We start from the raw sequence: 16,617 nt of genomic DNA, 5'->3' as shown, positions 1-16,617 counted from the left end.
TAGTGTCTATATAGACATATACATTGCTGATACCATTTTGTATCCATGCCTTGGAGGGGATAGACGTGAGGTGATGTGTTCCCTGCTGATGCTGAACAAGTCTTTATTATTATTATTATTATTATTATTATTATTATTATTATTATTATTATTTATTCATAGAAGCCCATAGAAAGAATTTGCAGAGCCCGCAGATTTACAGCAGGTTTTCCAGCTGGAGGTAACGCGAGCGGGGCAGGAGGCGGCGCTCACGTACAGACCAGCCTCAGTACACCAGAGGGTAAGTGTTTCCATGACAACAGGCCGCTCCCCGCGCCGCCATCTTGTTGCGAGTCATATCCGGAGATTCTCGGTCGCCATTTCATTGTCGGGAAGCAGCGGTGGCGTTGGTGAGTGTTTCGGCGGAGAGTGGTCTATGTGGTTGTGGGAGCGCCGGGACGCAGGCGGTTCCGCACACAGGAGGAGCGTGTGCATTGTGACTGAGTAGTCTCTCCGTCCTGTGGCTAGATATGAGCACTAGCAATGGATGTGCTCGGTGTCACAGTACGGCAGGGAAGGAGGGGGGAGCGGACGGTGCTGGGAAGATGGACGGTGTGTGCCGGCCGGACAACTTCTAGCCTTCCTGCCAGTGCACACTGGGAGTTGTAGTATGGCAGAGCTGAGGCCGTGTGGAGCCAGTATTGAGGATGCCATATGTTCCCCATGGCTGTGTGACTCATAATTGCTGCAGTTATTCCCTCCCCATAGTTTATCATTGTATCTGAGCATGCGCAGAGTGCAGGCTGCATACAGGAAGTGAGTGTGCAGGCCTCAATACAGCTCCCCAACCTGTGGCTCTCCAGCTGTTACATAACTACTACTCTCATCAGGCCCACACAGCCCCTGCTTGTAGCTATGTAATAGATAGAGGTAGGAAAGAACAGCACTCCCCCATGTCTGTTGTATAATGGTGTATTATAATCCCCATCCACATGATAGTGACCTCTTTCCTTAAGGTGTCTGTTCACACTTACATAATCCACTGCAGATTTTATGCTGTGCTGGTTAAAGCGGTGAGTCCAGGTGTAGGCTGTGCCGCCACGTGGTCCCTTTAACTACAGACAGTTCTTTGTCATCTTGCAAACATTAGAGATTAGGGTGCCCATCCATAATAATATTTATTTGTATAGCGCCAACAGAGAGTGTGTTGGGTATAAGTCTGAGGTATTTGGGTAGTTCCAGAGAACTGGTGCAGCACGAGAGAAGTCTTGGAGGTGAGAGTGAGAGGATCTGATTATGGAAGATGTTAGGGTTAGATCATTAGCAGAACATAGAGCCATCTTCATGAGCTCCCCACTCCTCCATCTTAAACTGGAAGGGAGATCCCAATGATAAAGCAGCACATGTGCAGTGAGCAAACCAGCATCACAGAGGCCTCAGAAATGGGTGACTTTTTCTGGATTTTGCACAAATATTTGAGAGCATTGTGCAAAAAAAAATACAGGTTCTGCAAATTTGCTACTTTACAGTAATTTTCTGGTGAAAGCTTTGAGCCAAACTTCTCTGGTGGCGGCTTATCCTTCCTAGAACAATATGATATAGCAGAAAGAACGCCAGCAACTCTCCACCAACAAAATCTCTATACACTTTAAACAGTAAGCCAAAGGCGGTGGGTTCGTCCATCTTAGTGTGGGGTGTATGGACACCACCATTACCACCTCCTCTTAGGCAGGGTGTTGCTGTCTGAGAGCCACGCTCTATGATTATGCTTTTATTATGTTTCTTCCACAATGCCTGCAGTTATATAAGCTAATAGAGTGGAAATTCTGGTCCTGGTACCACACTGTATGGTTATGGGATTTTACCCATGCGTCTTCATGGTGTGTGTATGGATAAAGTAATGTGTTTAGTTGAGTAGCAGCCATCCGGGAAAAGACTGTGAAAGGTGCTATACCGTATAATAAATGATAGGACTGTGGGGGGTCCTGGCCGATGGACCCTAATTCACCATAGCGTTCTAATGCTATGTTTGTTATACTCCTCAGTCATTCTACTGCTGATGTTGTCTCCTGTGTGCTGGTGGCAACGTAGACTATTATTGTAAATTAGAGTGTATGTTGATTTGATACGTTTTAGTGAAGCGAGATAGAAGCATATGATTACATATGGGCCTCATGTTGGGCTCTACCTTTGTTTCAGTCTGGCCTTGTTCACACAGCTTTAGTTTGGTGCCAATATATAGATGTGTTATGCAAACCATGAACATATTTTGGCTCCAGAAATGAAACCCATCCAAAAAGGTGGCTGTACAAAGTACAAAAAAAAACAAAAACATGGGACCATAGCCACACAGTATTAAACTCTGGGAAACGTATGCCTTATGCACACGATATCCCATAAAGGCTGTTTTTGGTTTCCCCGTCACATCCGATAAGTACAACCACGCTGTAAGGGGCCAGGACCTTCTTTCTAAAGAAAGGTGTTTGTGTTAGACCTAAGACTTACATCTATGGTATATCCAGTTGCGTTGTACCAAGGAAGTGGAGGAGAGTACACCCGTTACGCAGTATCGGTGGATCGGGCACACGTGATGGGACACTAGGACCCAGCTGCATAAAGACATACTGGTGGTTTAGTGAACTAGCCCTTCGCTTATGCAATTTTAGCTTCTGAAACACAATTGCAATTGGGATAATTGTTGCCAGTTATACATAAGCCCTACAGCAGGCTAAGGGTTTGATCACAGACATGGCTTTGTTAGAGTGGGCAGATAAAAATGAAATAACATTTTAGCAATAAATATCATTGAGTGAACCTGCTGAAAGTACAGGTATAGGCTATGTTCACATGCTGTAGAAATAACAGCAATTTCATGGGAACGGCCGTTGTTTAACACTACCTACAGCTGGAATTAATGATCATTAATTCCTGCCTTGGGTACCTTTAAACAAAGTCCGTTCCAATTTTCCAGGCTGCATCACCTCTCCAGGCGGCGGGTTTCCAATGCCGATCATTCAGGTTTGTGCGAACCAGAACTTTTGGTAGATTCGCTCATCTCTAGAAATCAGATGGCCTAAGGGCCCTATTCCACCAGACGATTATCGTTCAGATTATCGTTAAATATGCACGACCGAACGAGAAATCGTTGATCGCTTTATAAGACCTGGACCTATTTTTATCGTTGCTTGTTCGCAAAACGTTCGCAAATTGTTCACATTGAATAAGACATCGTTTGGTTGTTTGCAATAGATACGAACGCAATAGCGAATAAATAGCGAAGAAAAAACTATCGCAATTACGATCATAAGTAACAATTATCGTTCCATGGAAATGAGTGAACGTTTTCAGGTCTTTCGCAATAGCGGTCGTTTGACATCGTTAATGATTATGCAAACGATAATCGTCCGGTGGAATAGGACCCTAAGGCTTTGTGCATAAGACTGTATTATGGATGTGTGTTGCCCATATACTGTGCCTTTTCTTCCCCTTCATGTTTTTAACCCCTAGGCGACCTAGGACGTACCGGTACGTCCTGGAAGTCTGTCCCCAGACGACCCTGGACGTACCGGTACGTCCTGAGCTATGAAGCGCGCTTCATAGCAGGTGGGGTCGGCTGCAATCAGCAGCCGACACCTCACCGTTAATGACACGATGCAGCGTGACATTAACTCCTTAAACGCCGCGGCGTTTAAATGTAAGTGACAGGGGGAGTCCCCTGTCACTTACCGATTGGGACCCCCGCAGTCACACCGATCGGTAAAACGGACCGCCGGAGGTCTCTCACCTGCCTCCGTGCGGTCCGATCGGCGCTCTGTTCTCTGAGCCTGCACAGGCAGGCTCAATTAGCAGAGCGCCGATAACACTGATCAATGCTATGCCTATGGAATAGCAATGATCAGTGTAAAGACCCAAGTACTGTATGTACAAGTCCCCCAAAGGGACTTCAAATGTGTAAAAAAAAAAAAAGTTAAAAACACCAACACACTACCCCAAAGCCCCTCCCCCAATAAAAGTCTAAATCACCCCCATTTCCCATTATATAAATAAAACATATAAAAATAAATAAATAAACATATAATATACCGTAGCGTGCGTAATTGACTGATCTAGTAAAATATAACAAGCGTCATTGCGAACTGTGAACGGCGTACACGAAAAGAGGGAAAAAGGTGCGCTGATTACCGATTTTATGTTACATTACATATAAAAAAAAATTTAATAAGTGATCAAAATGTCCGATCTTCACAAATATGGTATTAATAAAAACTAGAGATCATGGCGGAAAAAATGACACCCCATACAGCCCCGTAGGTGAAAAAATAACCGTTATAAGCGTCACAATAGGCCCATTTTATTAATATTTAATTGCCATAAAAAGGATTTCATTAAAAAAATATATATAACATTAGATAATCTGTGTAAACCTGCATATGGTTGTGTTTGGGCTGACCTATAGAATAATTGTATCATGTCGCTTTTACCATATAGTGCATTACGTAGACCACCCAAACGTTACCATATTGCATTCTTTTTTACGATTTCACCTATTTATATCTTCATAAATAATATGTTTGGGATTCCGTCATACATGTTATGGTAAAATGAAAGACGCCATTACAAAGTACAACTACTCCTGTAACAAACAAGACATTACATGGCCCTGTAGATAGAAAACTGAGAGTGCTAGAGCTCTTAGAAGGGGAGGAGGGAAAACGAAAGCGCAAAGATCAAAATTTGCGCGGTCCACTGGGTCATTTTGGGCCTGGTCCTCAAAGGGTTGTTAATATAGAGGGGTGTGCACCGCTAGGAGTGATCATTGATAGCTGGTGTGTGCAGAGCCACTTTGTGGCGGCGCCTAGGGCAGCTAATTGTTCAAGCCCTTACATATATGGGGCTGTGCAAGGACGCAGGGGAGATTGGCACTCATTTGCAATGACCTCAAAAGGGATGATTAATTTTGCGGCTTTGCCGTGTTTGTGCGCCCCATGAAATGTCTTCCTGTTGTGAGGCTGCAAAGATGTGTTTCCCACTACTGGGCTGATCGCTGACACTTTACACAGGCCGATTATCGGCCGAAAGGAATGTTCCTAGCAACACTCCTTGCCGATAATCTGCCATCATATCATATACATATTTCAGAAAAGAACCACAGTAGTGCTAACAGTGTAAAAATACACCAACAAAATAAAAAAAAAAAGCTGGCACTACCATGTGCATACCCCAACTGGATAGTGCGGACCATTGGTGATACGTAGGGGTCTGTCTCTCTCTGGTGCTTTCCCCTTTAGCAATTAAACATTTAAGATACAGAGGAGGAACAGTAGCGACACTCACTGATAAATGGTGAAGCGATGCTTTATTTTAGGGTACAGCAAACAAACAAGTGCGTTCCCCTAATAGAACAACGACCGTTTTACGCTTCCGCGCTTCTTCCGGCTCTCACCATGTGCAGAAGCATGAAGCGGTTATTGCTTTATTAGTGGAACACACTTGCTGTTTGCTGAAATAAAGCATTGTTTTACTCCTTATTGTTGAGTGTTGCTACCGTTCCTTCTCTGTATCTTGGAAATGTAAAAATACATATAAGTGCCTGTAATCTACTACTTGACATTTACACTGTATGTGTAGAAGTAAAGCTCCTGAGGTTTGTGTCTCCTCCTCAGCCCCTCGGTGGCAGGACTGGGAGTGCACTGTGTTATTCCTGGTCCTGACACTGAGAGGACAAGCCATGGAATATTCTGCTTGGCGCTGGAGACCTACAAACTATCACGGTATATAAAATGCAAAAGATTTTACAGGATAGTATCAGGTAACTGTACATACCCATTACGGACAGGGATGTAGGTGATGTATACTGTAATATGCTATATCTTTCCTCAAGACCAGGTCCAAGGATATTGGGCCAGTAACCACGAGGGTCATGTGTTAGATGGAACTTTGTATCTTTATTTCTAGGATATTGCATATTTACTTTTTTTTTTTTCTCCTCCTTTTCTATAGATAAAATGAGTGGTTGTAGAGTATTTATAGGGAGGCTTAGTCCTCATGCTCGTGAAAGAGACGTAGAGAAGTTTTTCAAAGGATATGGACGAATCAGAGAAATTAACTTAAAAAGTGGATTTGGCTTTGTGGTAAGTGTTATTGGTGACTGCACCTTTTACGTTATACACATTTGTGTTACCTTTACTTGTTTTTATCAAGTGTATTTCTAGAATAATTGCCCCCCATGATAGTCCTCGTACCCTGGAGAGATGGAGAAATAGACTTGTTACCAGAACAACAGCCTCGCCTTTACTGCCACTTAGTTTTTCTCTTTCCTATTGTTTTACTGGGTTTATATGTAGTGGTTTGATCAGTGTTTGTAGCCAAAAGGCAGACACTGGTGCAGATCTTTGTTACAGTTTTTTACTGTCTTTTTTTCCTCTGCTGGTTTTAAAAACCTTATTTACACATCCATAATGCTCTCCATGCTCTGCATTTTTAGTATGTCAGACATATTAAAAGATACTGACCACATCAGGACTTATTCCTGAGAATTGTTGCTGTCCCAAGATACTTAAGGCAAGGGGGAGTGCATGTCCATCCCTAGCTGTCAGTCAAATCCATCTTGTTTGCTCCATGTACAGAAATGGAGTGAACAAGTCAGATTTGATTAACAGCCGAGGAAAGACATGTGCATTCCCGCGATATATAATTCACTTGAGAAAACAAAGATGTGGCTGCACACCTATATATTTATCACTGATTGCTCCGCTTCTCAGCAATATACACTACTAACATTAGGTGTTAGTCACATTTTGACCAAAGTGCATAAGCCCACATACCACCTCAAGGTTCCTGATACATGTGGGTACCTAACTAAAAAATGGCGCAGCCCCACATGACGGCCACCACCACAACAACAAGAACAACAGCGCCAGAGAGGGAAGCGACCCAGTCACCCAGCAGCCTCAGTGCTGCCGGACATAGCTGCCCTGAACTACACCACCCCCAGACACCGTGCCACCACAGCAATGGCTGCCACATGGGGCCCCACCACACAGGATAGAAGCAGAGTGGATAAAAACCTTTACCCTGTGCTTTCAACCTTGAGGTGGTGTGTGGACTTATGCATTTAGATTAAAATGTGACTAACGCCTGATGTTAGTAGTGTATATTCCTGAGAAGCGGATAGATCAGTCTTAAGTATATGGATATGTTAGATCTGCTAGAGGTCTGCTAGATGCAGGAAGATGAGCTGCACAGCTCTCTAAAGTACAGTGTAAAGGAGCTAATAGCCACTTGTTGCCATTTGCTAATTCATGATCGTGGTTTAGTTGCAATCCGGAGCACTCAATAATCTTTTTTCCCCCCATTGCAATAGGAGTTTGAGGACCACAGAGATGCAGATGATGCAGTGTATGAACTGAATGGAAAAGAGTTGTGTAATGAAAGGTAAAACTTCATGTAATTTAAAAAATTCCCATTTATCCTTAAGGCAAAATCTGTAATAAAGCAGATCATCCTGCAAAATTTTTACTGGAGAAGCTGTGGAACTGGTAGGGCTTCTAGTACCGGTGTTCATATATTCAAACTTCTTGCACTCCTATTAAATGTGTAACACCATAGATTTGTATGATACTGTAAGTGGGGTTAAGTAGCACTACATGGGGTAAGGGTCTGCGTATTACACCTGGAATACAGATAAACATTGGTACAAACTCAGAATTGGGCCCGAGCCAGAATATGGGGGGTAGCTACTTGCTTAGTACTATGTATTTTTTCTCATTTCCCTTACAAAATGGCAGCTAATTTAACTTTGAATTGATACTGTTGCCCCCATTTATATAGGTGCCATTCTTCCCACCATCACTTATTCGCTGCTGCACGTTACATAACTACCTTTAGCAATGTGTCCTTGTCTTTTAGGGCCAAACGTGTTTATTCATTGGTAGACACCACTCTACCTAAAGCAATGGAAAGTGATAATTTAGCAGTAATTATCTGGCTAATGTATTTTTTTTCCCCCCACTTAGAGTAACAATTGAGCATGCCCGAAATCGGAGAGGAAGAGGGGGCATGATGGGTGGTGGAGGGCGCTACCCAATGCGCTTTGGCTACCGTCAGTCAAACAGTGGAGGACCCAGGTAATAATATTCTTAAACTGTGGACTGTTTTGGAAGATTTAGTTTATTCATGTAGGAAATGACCTTGGTGAAGTATGATTCCTTGAACAAAAAAATAGCACCAAAAGGTTCAGCTTGCATGACCTAGAGGAGTGGAAAACCAGGTCCTATTTTGTAAATCCCAGGCCACCCTTTAGCTGTTTATAGAGCTTTTTGGAAAGCACCTGCAATCACATAGCTGACTTGACCAGTGTGATCTTTGCTGATTCCTTTTTCTATGTAGAAAACATAGAGCATTAGGATGTGTTTGAACTGTGTAAATTTTCATCTGCTTGTATGAATTGTGGTTTACTACATGTACCTGTATCACATTGTGACGCTGGCCTAACATGCTGCTTTACAGCTTTTATAGTTTTCTTTCCGCAGTAACACATTTTAAAACATTTTGTCCCTTTCTTGTCTCTGTCAGTAGGTATGGACCCCCAGTACGCACCGAGCATAGAATCATTGTGGAAAACCTGTCCTCACGTGTTAGCTGGCAGGTGGGCATTTTTATATATTTTTTTTAAAGACTATTCTTCTATAATTTGACATATGATTAGGCTTTAAATTGTAAATGGTCAAAACAACACTAAGGGTGCTGTCGCTCCTGTACCTAATCGTTCACACACACACAGTTCTGCCTATAAGTTAAAAGCACTGCACATTCTATAGCACAGCAAAGATAAGGTGTATGGAAAGAGTACAGAGACCATTTTACGGTTTATGTATACATTGTGTGTTGTGGTGGAAGCTGGTGTCACGTAAGCTACACAGTAACAAATAATACTGTAGAGAATCTGTCAGTAAAAGGTCTTTATAGTAAGGCATCTATTAGATACCCTAATACCAGTAAGCTAGTAGATGACCTATAGCGCTCCTGGTCTTTTGTTTTACCATTTTCCATAGTTTCATTATGAATAAGCGAGCACAGTGATTATAAGATGTGCTCTCTCCTTCCAGTAGGTGTATGAGGGTGCTATTACTGTTGATCACATGGCTTAATAGTATTAGGGTATATAATCAATGCTGTATGTTTAGGCGGTCTCTCTGCCGGACAGATTCTTTGATAATGCTTTGTGGTGTGGAGCAATATTAAGGAGATGAATGGATACCACTATAGAGTACAGTGTACCATGAATGTGATGATCTCCATACATTGTTTGCTCTTGAGGTTCCATTCATTGCTGCCTCATCTGCATGGAAATATAACTGCTTCTTGCATTGTTCATGTGTTTATAAACATCTCATCACGATTTTTGTTTAATCTTGGGTTTATAGCCATCTTTTTTTTTTTTTAAGCATAGAACAGCCACTGGGGCACATCTCTGTAAATAACTAGAATTAGAGGATCTGATAGGAAACCGCTCATTTACCTGTTATAGTTTAGGATGTTGTAGATATTTTGTTAAAATCCTCAGATGGGTTGCTCTATGCGCTTTTCTGCTGCATTAAACATACCTTGGGTAGCGTCAAAAGGATGGCTGAATGACTCTCGTGTCCATGTATTGGCTGCTTTTACGGACATGTGGCTGTGTGTTAAGCTAGATGGCCAGGTCAGATCAGACATGGGCTGGTTAGTTATCAGACAGTCATTCAGATGGCACAGAACATTGTTGGAGATGGGTAAAATGTACATCCTGGATCCTCTGTTGTAGCATGCTTACTTCCTGGGCCGTATGGTTAACAGTTCATATTACGTGCAGTTGTTGGTTTCATTTGCAGGATTGTGCACATTTGTAAACCCCCCTCCCCCTCACAATTACTTATATTGTGTTCTGAACATACACGGACACATCGTAGATGTCTTAATGTGACAGCGTCTGTCAGTCTACTGAGGTTTGGAAATGTTCAGTGAATAAGTTCTGGATTTTCTGTTTGATTTGATTAGTACTCCTGTCGCTTTGTCTATTTCCCATTGTATACAATGTGCCAATGTTTGACAAATGAAAAACACAACCCAAAAATTGTGGTCTGAGGATGGCACACTATTAGAACCATGAAAAATAGGACACATTTAAGTGTGGATTTTTTTTCTTTTTTTTTTTTAATTTAGTTTTTTTTTCTTTTGTTTACTTAAGTTGCACATCTACGTTATTATTAGTACTAAACTGATATTGCTCCATCCTGTGTTGTAGTAAATATTTTTTTTCCACAGACATATATCTAACCACGTGCATTTTGAACCTCTTTTAACAGCCTTTCTTTGGGTTAAGCCTCGTTTCTCTTGTGTGGAGGAGAGCCCAAGAATTTTTGGTTTGCTAATGGCTGAAATTCTAGGGCTGGGCCTGTTCTGAAGTTTCCTTTTGGTTCCTATCACCCTCCCGCTTTGCCGATCTAGATCTTGGTTTGCCCAGATTTGAGCAAGAGTGGCTAGCTCAGGTCAGCCTCAGGTTCTCTAGCCACTTCCAGTGATTGCATCCAGTGGTTTCAGGTTTAACATCACTCACTTACTGAGACTCTGGTGCTCCCCTGCCGCCTTCCACCCTTCTCATGTAAGTGAGTTGCTCACAAGGTCATCTAGGTTATGGACAAGCGACTCTTTGCTTAAGGTACCTCCGACCAATGGTTATATGTTGTGGTAAGTAATTTGGGTTTGAAATAATATAACACCAAGTAATAAAATCAGAATAGTTAAGTGTATGTAGCAGTGAAGTTGTTACATATAGAGTAATACCATTTTGCATCCTATAACCAGATATGCTTGTCTTCCTATTGTAACAATAGTAGAGGACTGTTTAACATGCTACTTGTGTTCACACTTCACTTAATGTATCTGCATATTATGTAGATCAGCTTTCATACATGACACTAACACTGATTTATCATAAAGTTTTTAGCTAAACCGCAGGTCTTTTCAGTGCAGTACCAATATTTTATACTTTATGCACAAGTAAGTGAATGTAAAGGGGCATATTAGTTATAAGCTAACCAACAATGCTTGTTTCAGGATCTGAAGGACTTCATGAGAAAGGCTGGAGAGGTGACATACGTGGATGCACACAGGGGTAACAGAAATGAAGGGTATGCACTTGCCTGCTATGTGATTTTATTAAAGAAGTTTTGCTAATAGTTGGAGAATGTCGAACTTTCCAAAAGTAATATATAAATATGATATTAGGGAATTTTAAAGCGGACAGTGGTCGGCATGTCACACGCCAATGTGCCCGCAAAGTCCTCCCTCCCCACACTTCATCTTTTTCCCTACCAACTTTTAAAAATCCATGACTATTGTCAGTATGACAGCTCCTGTGTTATAAACTTATATGCCTGGCTGCTCAGATTGCATGTAGCATCCCCGGCTTACCTCTAACAAGCCACAGATGTATAGTGTGCATGTTTGTGGGGCCCAGCACTAGGATGCCATGAACACTAGGTATATAGAGGAGGATGTACATGCTTTCTCTTACTTGCGTCATTGAACAAGAAAGTGTCCTCATGTGACCTCCTGCATCAGAGATCTGGAGGGGAGCCATGTACGTAAATGCTCTCAAAGTTAGTTTAGTGTTTATAATAACCTCTTTCATACTGCTCCTTGTGCAGAGCTGTATCGGGGTGTGGTGGTGCTGTGTTTCAAATTTGTCGAATTAGGAGCATAGAGCAGATGATGATGTGTGTTTTTTTTTTTGTTTTTTTTTTTTTTTTTAGGGTCGTGGAATTTGCATCCTACAGTGATATGAAGAGTGCTTTAGAGAAGTTGGATGGCATGGAACTTAGTGGTCGTAAAATAAAGCTGATTGAGGACCGCAAAAAACACAGGTAAATGAAATCGGTCTGTTGAAGATTTAAGTATTCTCTGCATTTATAGTAGAATCTATATCCAATTACAGTGCCTTTACACAGATTTATCTGACAGATTTTTTAAGCCAAAGCCAAGAATGGATTTGAAAGAGGAGAAATCTCAGTCTTTCCTTTATGTTTATAGTCTGTTCCTGGGTTTGGTTTCAATCATCTGTAGGATAAATCTTAGTGCATTAGAGTCTTTAGTCTGTAGCAAGGTCTCTTGGTGTTGCTGCAGTAGGGGAATTGGTGGCTTTGCGGCTCAGGGACTTACAACTTTTTGTTTCTTATGCATCCTTTGTAGCACAAGCAGGATCGTAGGAATCTCTGACCCTGCCCAGTTAACCCTTCAAGTGCCACGGTCCGTGACTGTGACTTGATCAAAAAGAATTCCCTGCTCTCGTGATCAGTATCTGTGATAAGATGCTGGGAGCGGGAAAACTGTGTGAATGTGCGCCGCTCTGTAATGAAGCAGCCGTATGGCGCATATTCATACAGTTCCCCCGCTCCCAGCATCATATCACAGATGCTGCCCGGGGGAGGGACTCTGTTAAAGGCATTCCATGTCTGTGTGGAGCATGTAACGTGTGAGTGCGGCATTGGGCATTGTTATGCTTAATTTCCCATCGTACCTCATGAACACTTACTGCTGGGAATTGCATCCAGTAATGGGTGATATTTGGGGAGGAAGGTTGATGAGAGACTCTTGGCAGTTTTAATGTAGAATACATACCTTGTGTACCAAATCAAGGGCTGTGCTCTGGTTACAATGGGCAACCAGAGCTGGGGAGTTAACTTGCAAATGAGCTGCACCCCTGTATGCAAAGTGCAATATTCAGATTAGATTTGCAGAAAAGCACACACACAGGCTGAAGAAGAAAAAAAATTTCTGTATAATCTCCTAGGCCTGTAACGGTGACAAGAGGACATCCTATACATCTAGAGGGGAAAAAAAAAAGATTTCACCACCAGCACAGATGGGGTTTCTTTACTGATTCATTAAATAAGTTCAAGGGAGGCCTGGATGCTTTATTGAAAAAATATAATATTAAAAGTAATGGGCACTAGATTACATAGGACAGTGATCCAGGGGTCATTCTGATTGCCATTTTGGAGTTGGGAGGGATTTTTTCTCCCTTCCCCTGGATCAACACTGTAGCGTTTGTGTAGGTTAAACTTGATGGATGCCTTTTGAGTCTTATTAACTATGTTACTACGTGATGTGTATGGGGTTTCCCAACTTCCCTCTGATGGAAGATGTAGAGGTAATGCATGTTGTGCCTGTTTTTGTTTTCACTGCAAATAATCTCCTGCCAGGGGAGTCTGGTAGCAAATTATTTCCCTTCTACCACTGAGAGCCATATGCTTACATGGATTGAGAGGAATGGCTATTAGCCTAACAGGTATTAGGCTGGCAGCTACTTGAGGTATATGGCCACATCTACACATGCTGTAACGTGTGATTAAAGTAGTTAAAGCAGTAGTTATATTGAGTTCTAGTGGCGCCTTCAGGGACTCATAGGAATATTGGAGGTCAAAAGGAGCTTAAAGCGACTCTGTACCCACAATCTGCTCCCCTCCCCCCAACACCCCCCCCCCCCAAACCACTTGAACCTTCGGATAGCTGGTTTTAATCCAAGATCTGTCCTGGGGTCCGTTCGGCAGGTAATGCAGTTATTGTCCTAAAAAACAACTTTTAAACTTGCAGCCTTGTTCCAAACTGGCATGGCCTAGAGGGTCTATGCCCTAGGCTTGCAACATCTCTCCTCCCCGCCCTCTTCACCATAAAGATTGCCTCAAGCAGGATCTCTCCTATTCATCACCTGGGTGAACATTGCACATGTGTTGGATTGTTAGGGCACCTATGCAGTGTTCAGACAAGTGATGAATAGGAGAAATGCTGACCAGGGGCGTTCCTAATGGTGTAGAGGGTGAGGAGAGGATGGAAGGAGAGACAGTGCAAGCCTAGGGCATACGCACTGTAGGCCTCGATAATTTGACACAGGGCTGCAAGTTTAACAATTGTTTTTTAGGACAATAACTGCATCACCTACCAAACCGGCCCCAGGACAGATTTTGGATTAAAAGCAGCTATTTAAAGGTACAAGAGGTTTGGGGGGGACAGATTGTGGGTACAGAGTCACTTTAAACCATAAAGCATGTTGATTGTGCCAAGAAATTACCTACTGATTCTGTTGTGAATGCTTGCTTCTATTGTCATTTTGTACTAAAACATTATCGATTCTTCCCAGAAGCAGGTCCAGGTCAAGAAGCTATTCCAGATCACGTAGCAAGTCCAAGTCTCGTGGATCGTCTAGGTCTGCCAGCAGATCCCGCTCTCCTAGCCGTACACCTGAAAAGAAATATAGTCAGAAATCTACAAGCGGTGAACCTTCCCAGAGCTCCCCTAAACGCCAGTCCAGATCAAGTTCAGCAGAGAGCCGTGGTTAAGATGATGCCTGTTTATATGTAGAAATACTGAATGAAGGTTAAGTGCCCCTAGAGGAAGATTTCTGGGGATGAAAGTTTTTCACTGTTCTATGTAACCAAAGCGCCTGTAAAATAATCTGGCACAAAAGGTGGCCTAATGCTTTGTTTTTGTGAATATGCGACCTGGTTCTTCTGGTTAGACCATGGAATTGACAGGAGTTAAATGTAACCCTTTCTATTTGACATGTTTCACTGTGTAGATGAGTGAGACTTGTCTGATATTTTTTTGATTTTCTCACTTTAGATATTAAATTAAGGTATGTATGTAGGTTTGCGTTAATATGGTCATTGACAACACACACTGCCCTATTCTGTTCTTTATAACCAACACTATTGCCAGGAAAACAAAATATATGTATAAAAACAATCCTAAGTGTACTAATGGCGCATGTTATGTCAGGTAGTTGTCATTGTTACAGTTCAAGGTCATTTCTTTACAGCCCAAAGCATATGTTTGATTTGTCTTATTATACTGGCTTCACTAGTCATTGTGCGTGTGCAGGATGAAACCTCAATTAATACTACAAAATGTAGAATTTCCAATTTTATGTAGATTATTCAAAATTTCAAGGGCAGGGTTTTTTCTTTAGACTTTTGTAACTACAAATTTTCTTTTGAATATTTGCGTTAAAGTGTATCTGTCAGTTCAGAAAAAGTTTAAATGGGTGGTGGTTCAGTTGATGAGACCCCCTCTGATGGCTACAACAATGGGGTACAATTGTTCAGATGAATGCTGTGCCCCTGTGTTTCTGATGGGCTCTGCTTTGCCTTCCTCAGGTAGTATGAACACCACCAGGAGAGCTGAGCACAGTCCGCTGCTGCATGCCTCTGCTTTTTCGTTCTAGCAATCGGTCAGGGTTTCAGCACTTGGACCCTTACTGATCAAAACCGCTGACATGTCGGAAGCTTCATGAAATGACAGATACCCTTTCATTGATCTTGTTTGCTTTTGTGGTAACTGATAGTTGTTTAATAAAAGATAGTTTGAAGCAGTTTGTCCAATTTTGATCTGCTCTGTATTCTCATATTTCGGCTTTTGGTTAAATAAAGAACCTTTAAATGCAGATTTCCTTTTTAAGTAACTTTTTTTTTTTTTTTGCTTTTATCTTCATCTATTTGGGTTATCTGTTTGGTTTTAATCTAATACATTGAAGTGTTCCTGTGTCAATAGAATTTTATTTTTATTTTTTTTACACATGCTTCCCACACTGTAAAAGAATAGCAAAATACGGCCATAGTTTTGAGGTAAATATTTTCAATGTAACAATGCTCTGTTATAGTCAGTGGGAAATTACTGGCAGTGTACACATTATGTTCATTATTCTATAATGTGTGTGTACACTGCCCCAGAAAGATATAGAATTTTTTTTTTTCTTCAAGCAGCCTGTGTGTGCTTTTCTGCAAATCTAATCTGAATATTGCACTTTGCATACAGGGATGCCGCTCATTTGCAAGTTGACTCCCTAGCTCTGGTTGCCCATTGCAACCAGAGCTCAGCCATTGACTGTCAAAATAATAAGCATAGCCATTACAACCTGCTTTTGCAAAAACATTTTTTTTTCAGCTGTTCACACATTGTTTTAATTGGCATTCAAAATCACGGCCGTATTTTGGTGTTATTTTACTGTGTGTGAACATAGCCTCAAAAACTTGTCAAAAGATTATTCGTACCCCCACTGATATCTAAAACTAGCAGGGAGAAGCATGGGGTTATGTGCTTCACTCCCCAGCTTGCTGTGATCTCTCACTGCACCAGAAGAGCCCCGGTACTGTGAATCATCCCACACTCCGGCTACAGGAAAAAATAGATTTCTGGGCCTGTTAAATCTGCATATATTTTTTTACCTCATAAGAACCTAGCCTTACATATTATAAGTTGTTTTTTTTTTTGTCTGCAGAGAATAAGTATTTCCTCCCAAATGCTGGGTATTTTGCACTATTTACAGTTGAGGTCATACGTAGTTTATTTAGCCAGCTTTATGTGGCCTGTCACTGCACGATTGCTGTGATTCCATAATGTATTCCCTAATGTTTTCCCTATCAGTAATACCACTCTGATTGTGTCGGGATAAGCAAAATGAGGTTCAAATCTTTCCTTTTATAGTGGCGCATCAACATACACTGCTCAAAAAAGGGGGACACTCCAATAACTCCTCCTAGATCTAAATAAAATCTTCTAACTGAATACTTTGTCAAGTATCAAGTTTATTAACCAATGAAGGCC

General features: G+C 41.7%; 1 protein-coding gene across 4 annotated transcripts; it reads left to right on the top strand.

The window, feature by feature from the left end:
- The first annotated feature begins 285 nt into the window (after positions 1-285).
- LOC138775084 (serine/arginine-rich splicing factor 5-like) lies at positions 286-15,457 on the top strand. Of its 4 annotated transcripts, none has more exons than XM_069955814.1 (8): positions 286-389; positions 5,980-6,110; positions 7,343-7,413; positions 7,995-8,105; positions 8,557-8,626; positions 11,074-11,147; positions 11,772-11,882; positions 14,159-15,457. In XM_069955814.1, exons 1-8 carry the CDS (start codon positions 293-295, stop codon positions 14,352-14,354), a joined length of 861 nt encoding a protein of 286 aa, XP_069811915.1. In that variant the 5' UTR covers positions 286-292; the 3' UTR covers positions 14,355-15,457. The 4 variants fall into 4 exon arrangements, with proteins under 4 accessions (XP_069811915.1, XP_069811914.1, XP_069811913.1 ...); XM_069955813.1 differs by having other exon boundaries at positions 14,156-15,457; XM_069955812.1 differs by having other exon boundaries at positions 8,554-8,626.
- Positions 15,458-16,617: the final 1,160 nt, after the last annotated feature.

This window comes from Dendropsophus ebraccatus, unplaced genomic scaffold (genome assembly GCF_027789765.1).
Source record: "Dendropsophus ebraccatus isolate aDenEbr1 unplaced genomic scaffold, aDenEbr1.pat pat_scaffold_1311_ctg1, whole genome shotgun sequence".
Classification (NCBI taxonomy): Eukaryota; Metazoa; Chordata; class Amphibia; order Anura; family Hylidae; genus Dendropsophus; species Dendropsophus ebraccatus.
The sequence above is the reverse complement of the archived record's forward strand: the minus strand, read 5'-3'. Positions and strand labels throughout refer to the sequence as shown.

What these genes read in the sequence shown, in the direction of transcription:
- LOC138775084 (XM_069955811.1), top strand. Translation starts at nt 293, where the DNA reads ATGACAACAGGCCGCTCCCCGCGCCGCCATCTTGTTGCGAGTCATATC. An exon ending in CCTCACGTGTTAGCTGGCAG is followed by an intron (nt 8,627 to 11,073) that starts GTGGGCATTTTT and finishes TGCTTGTTTCAG; the next exon opens with GATCTGAAGGACTTCATGAG. An exon ending in AGGGGTAACAGAAATGAAGG is followed by an intron (nt 11,148 to 11,771) that starts GTATGCACTTGC and finishes TTTTTTTTTTAG; the next exon opens with GGTCGTGGAATTTGCATCCT.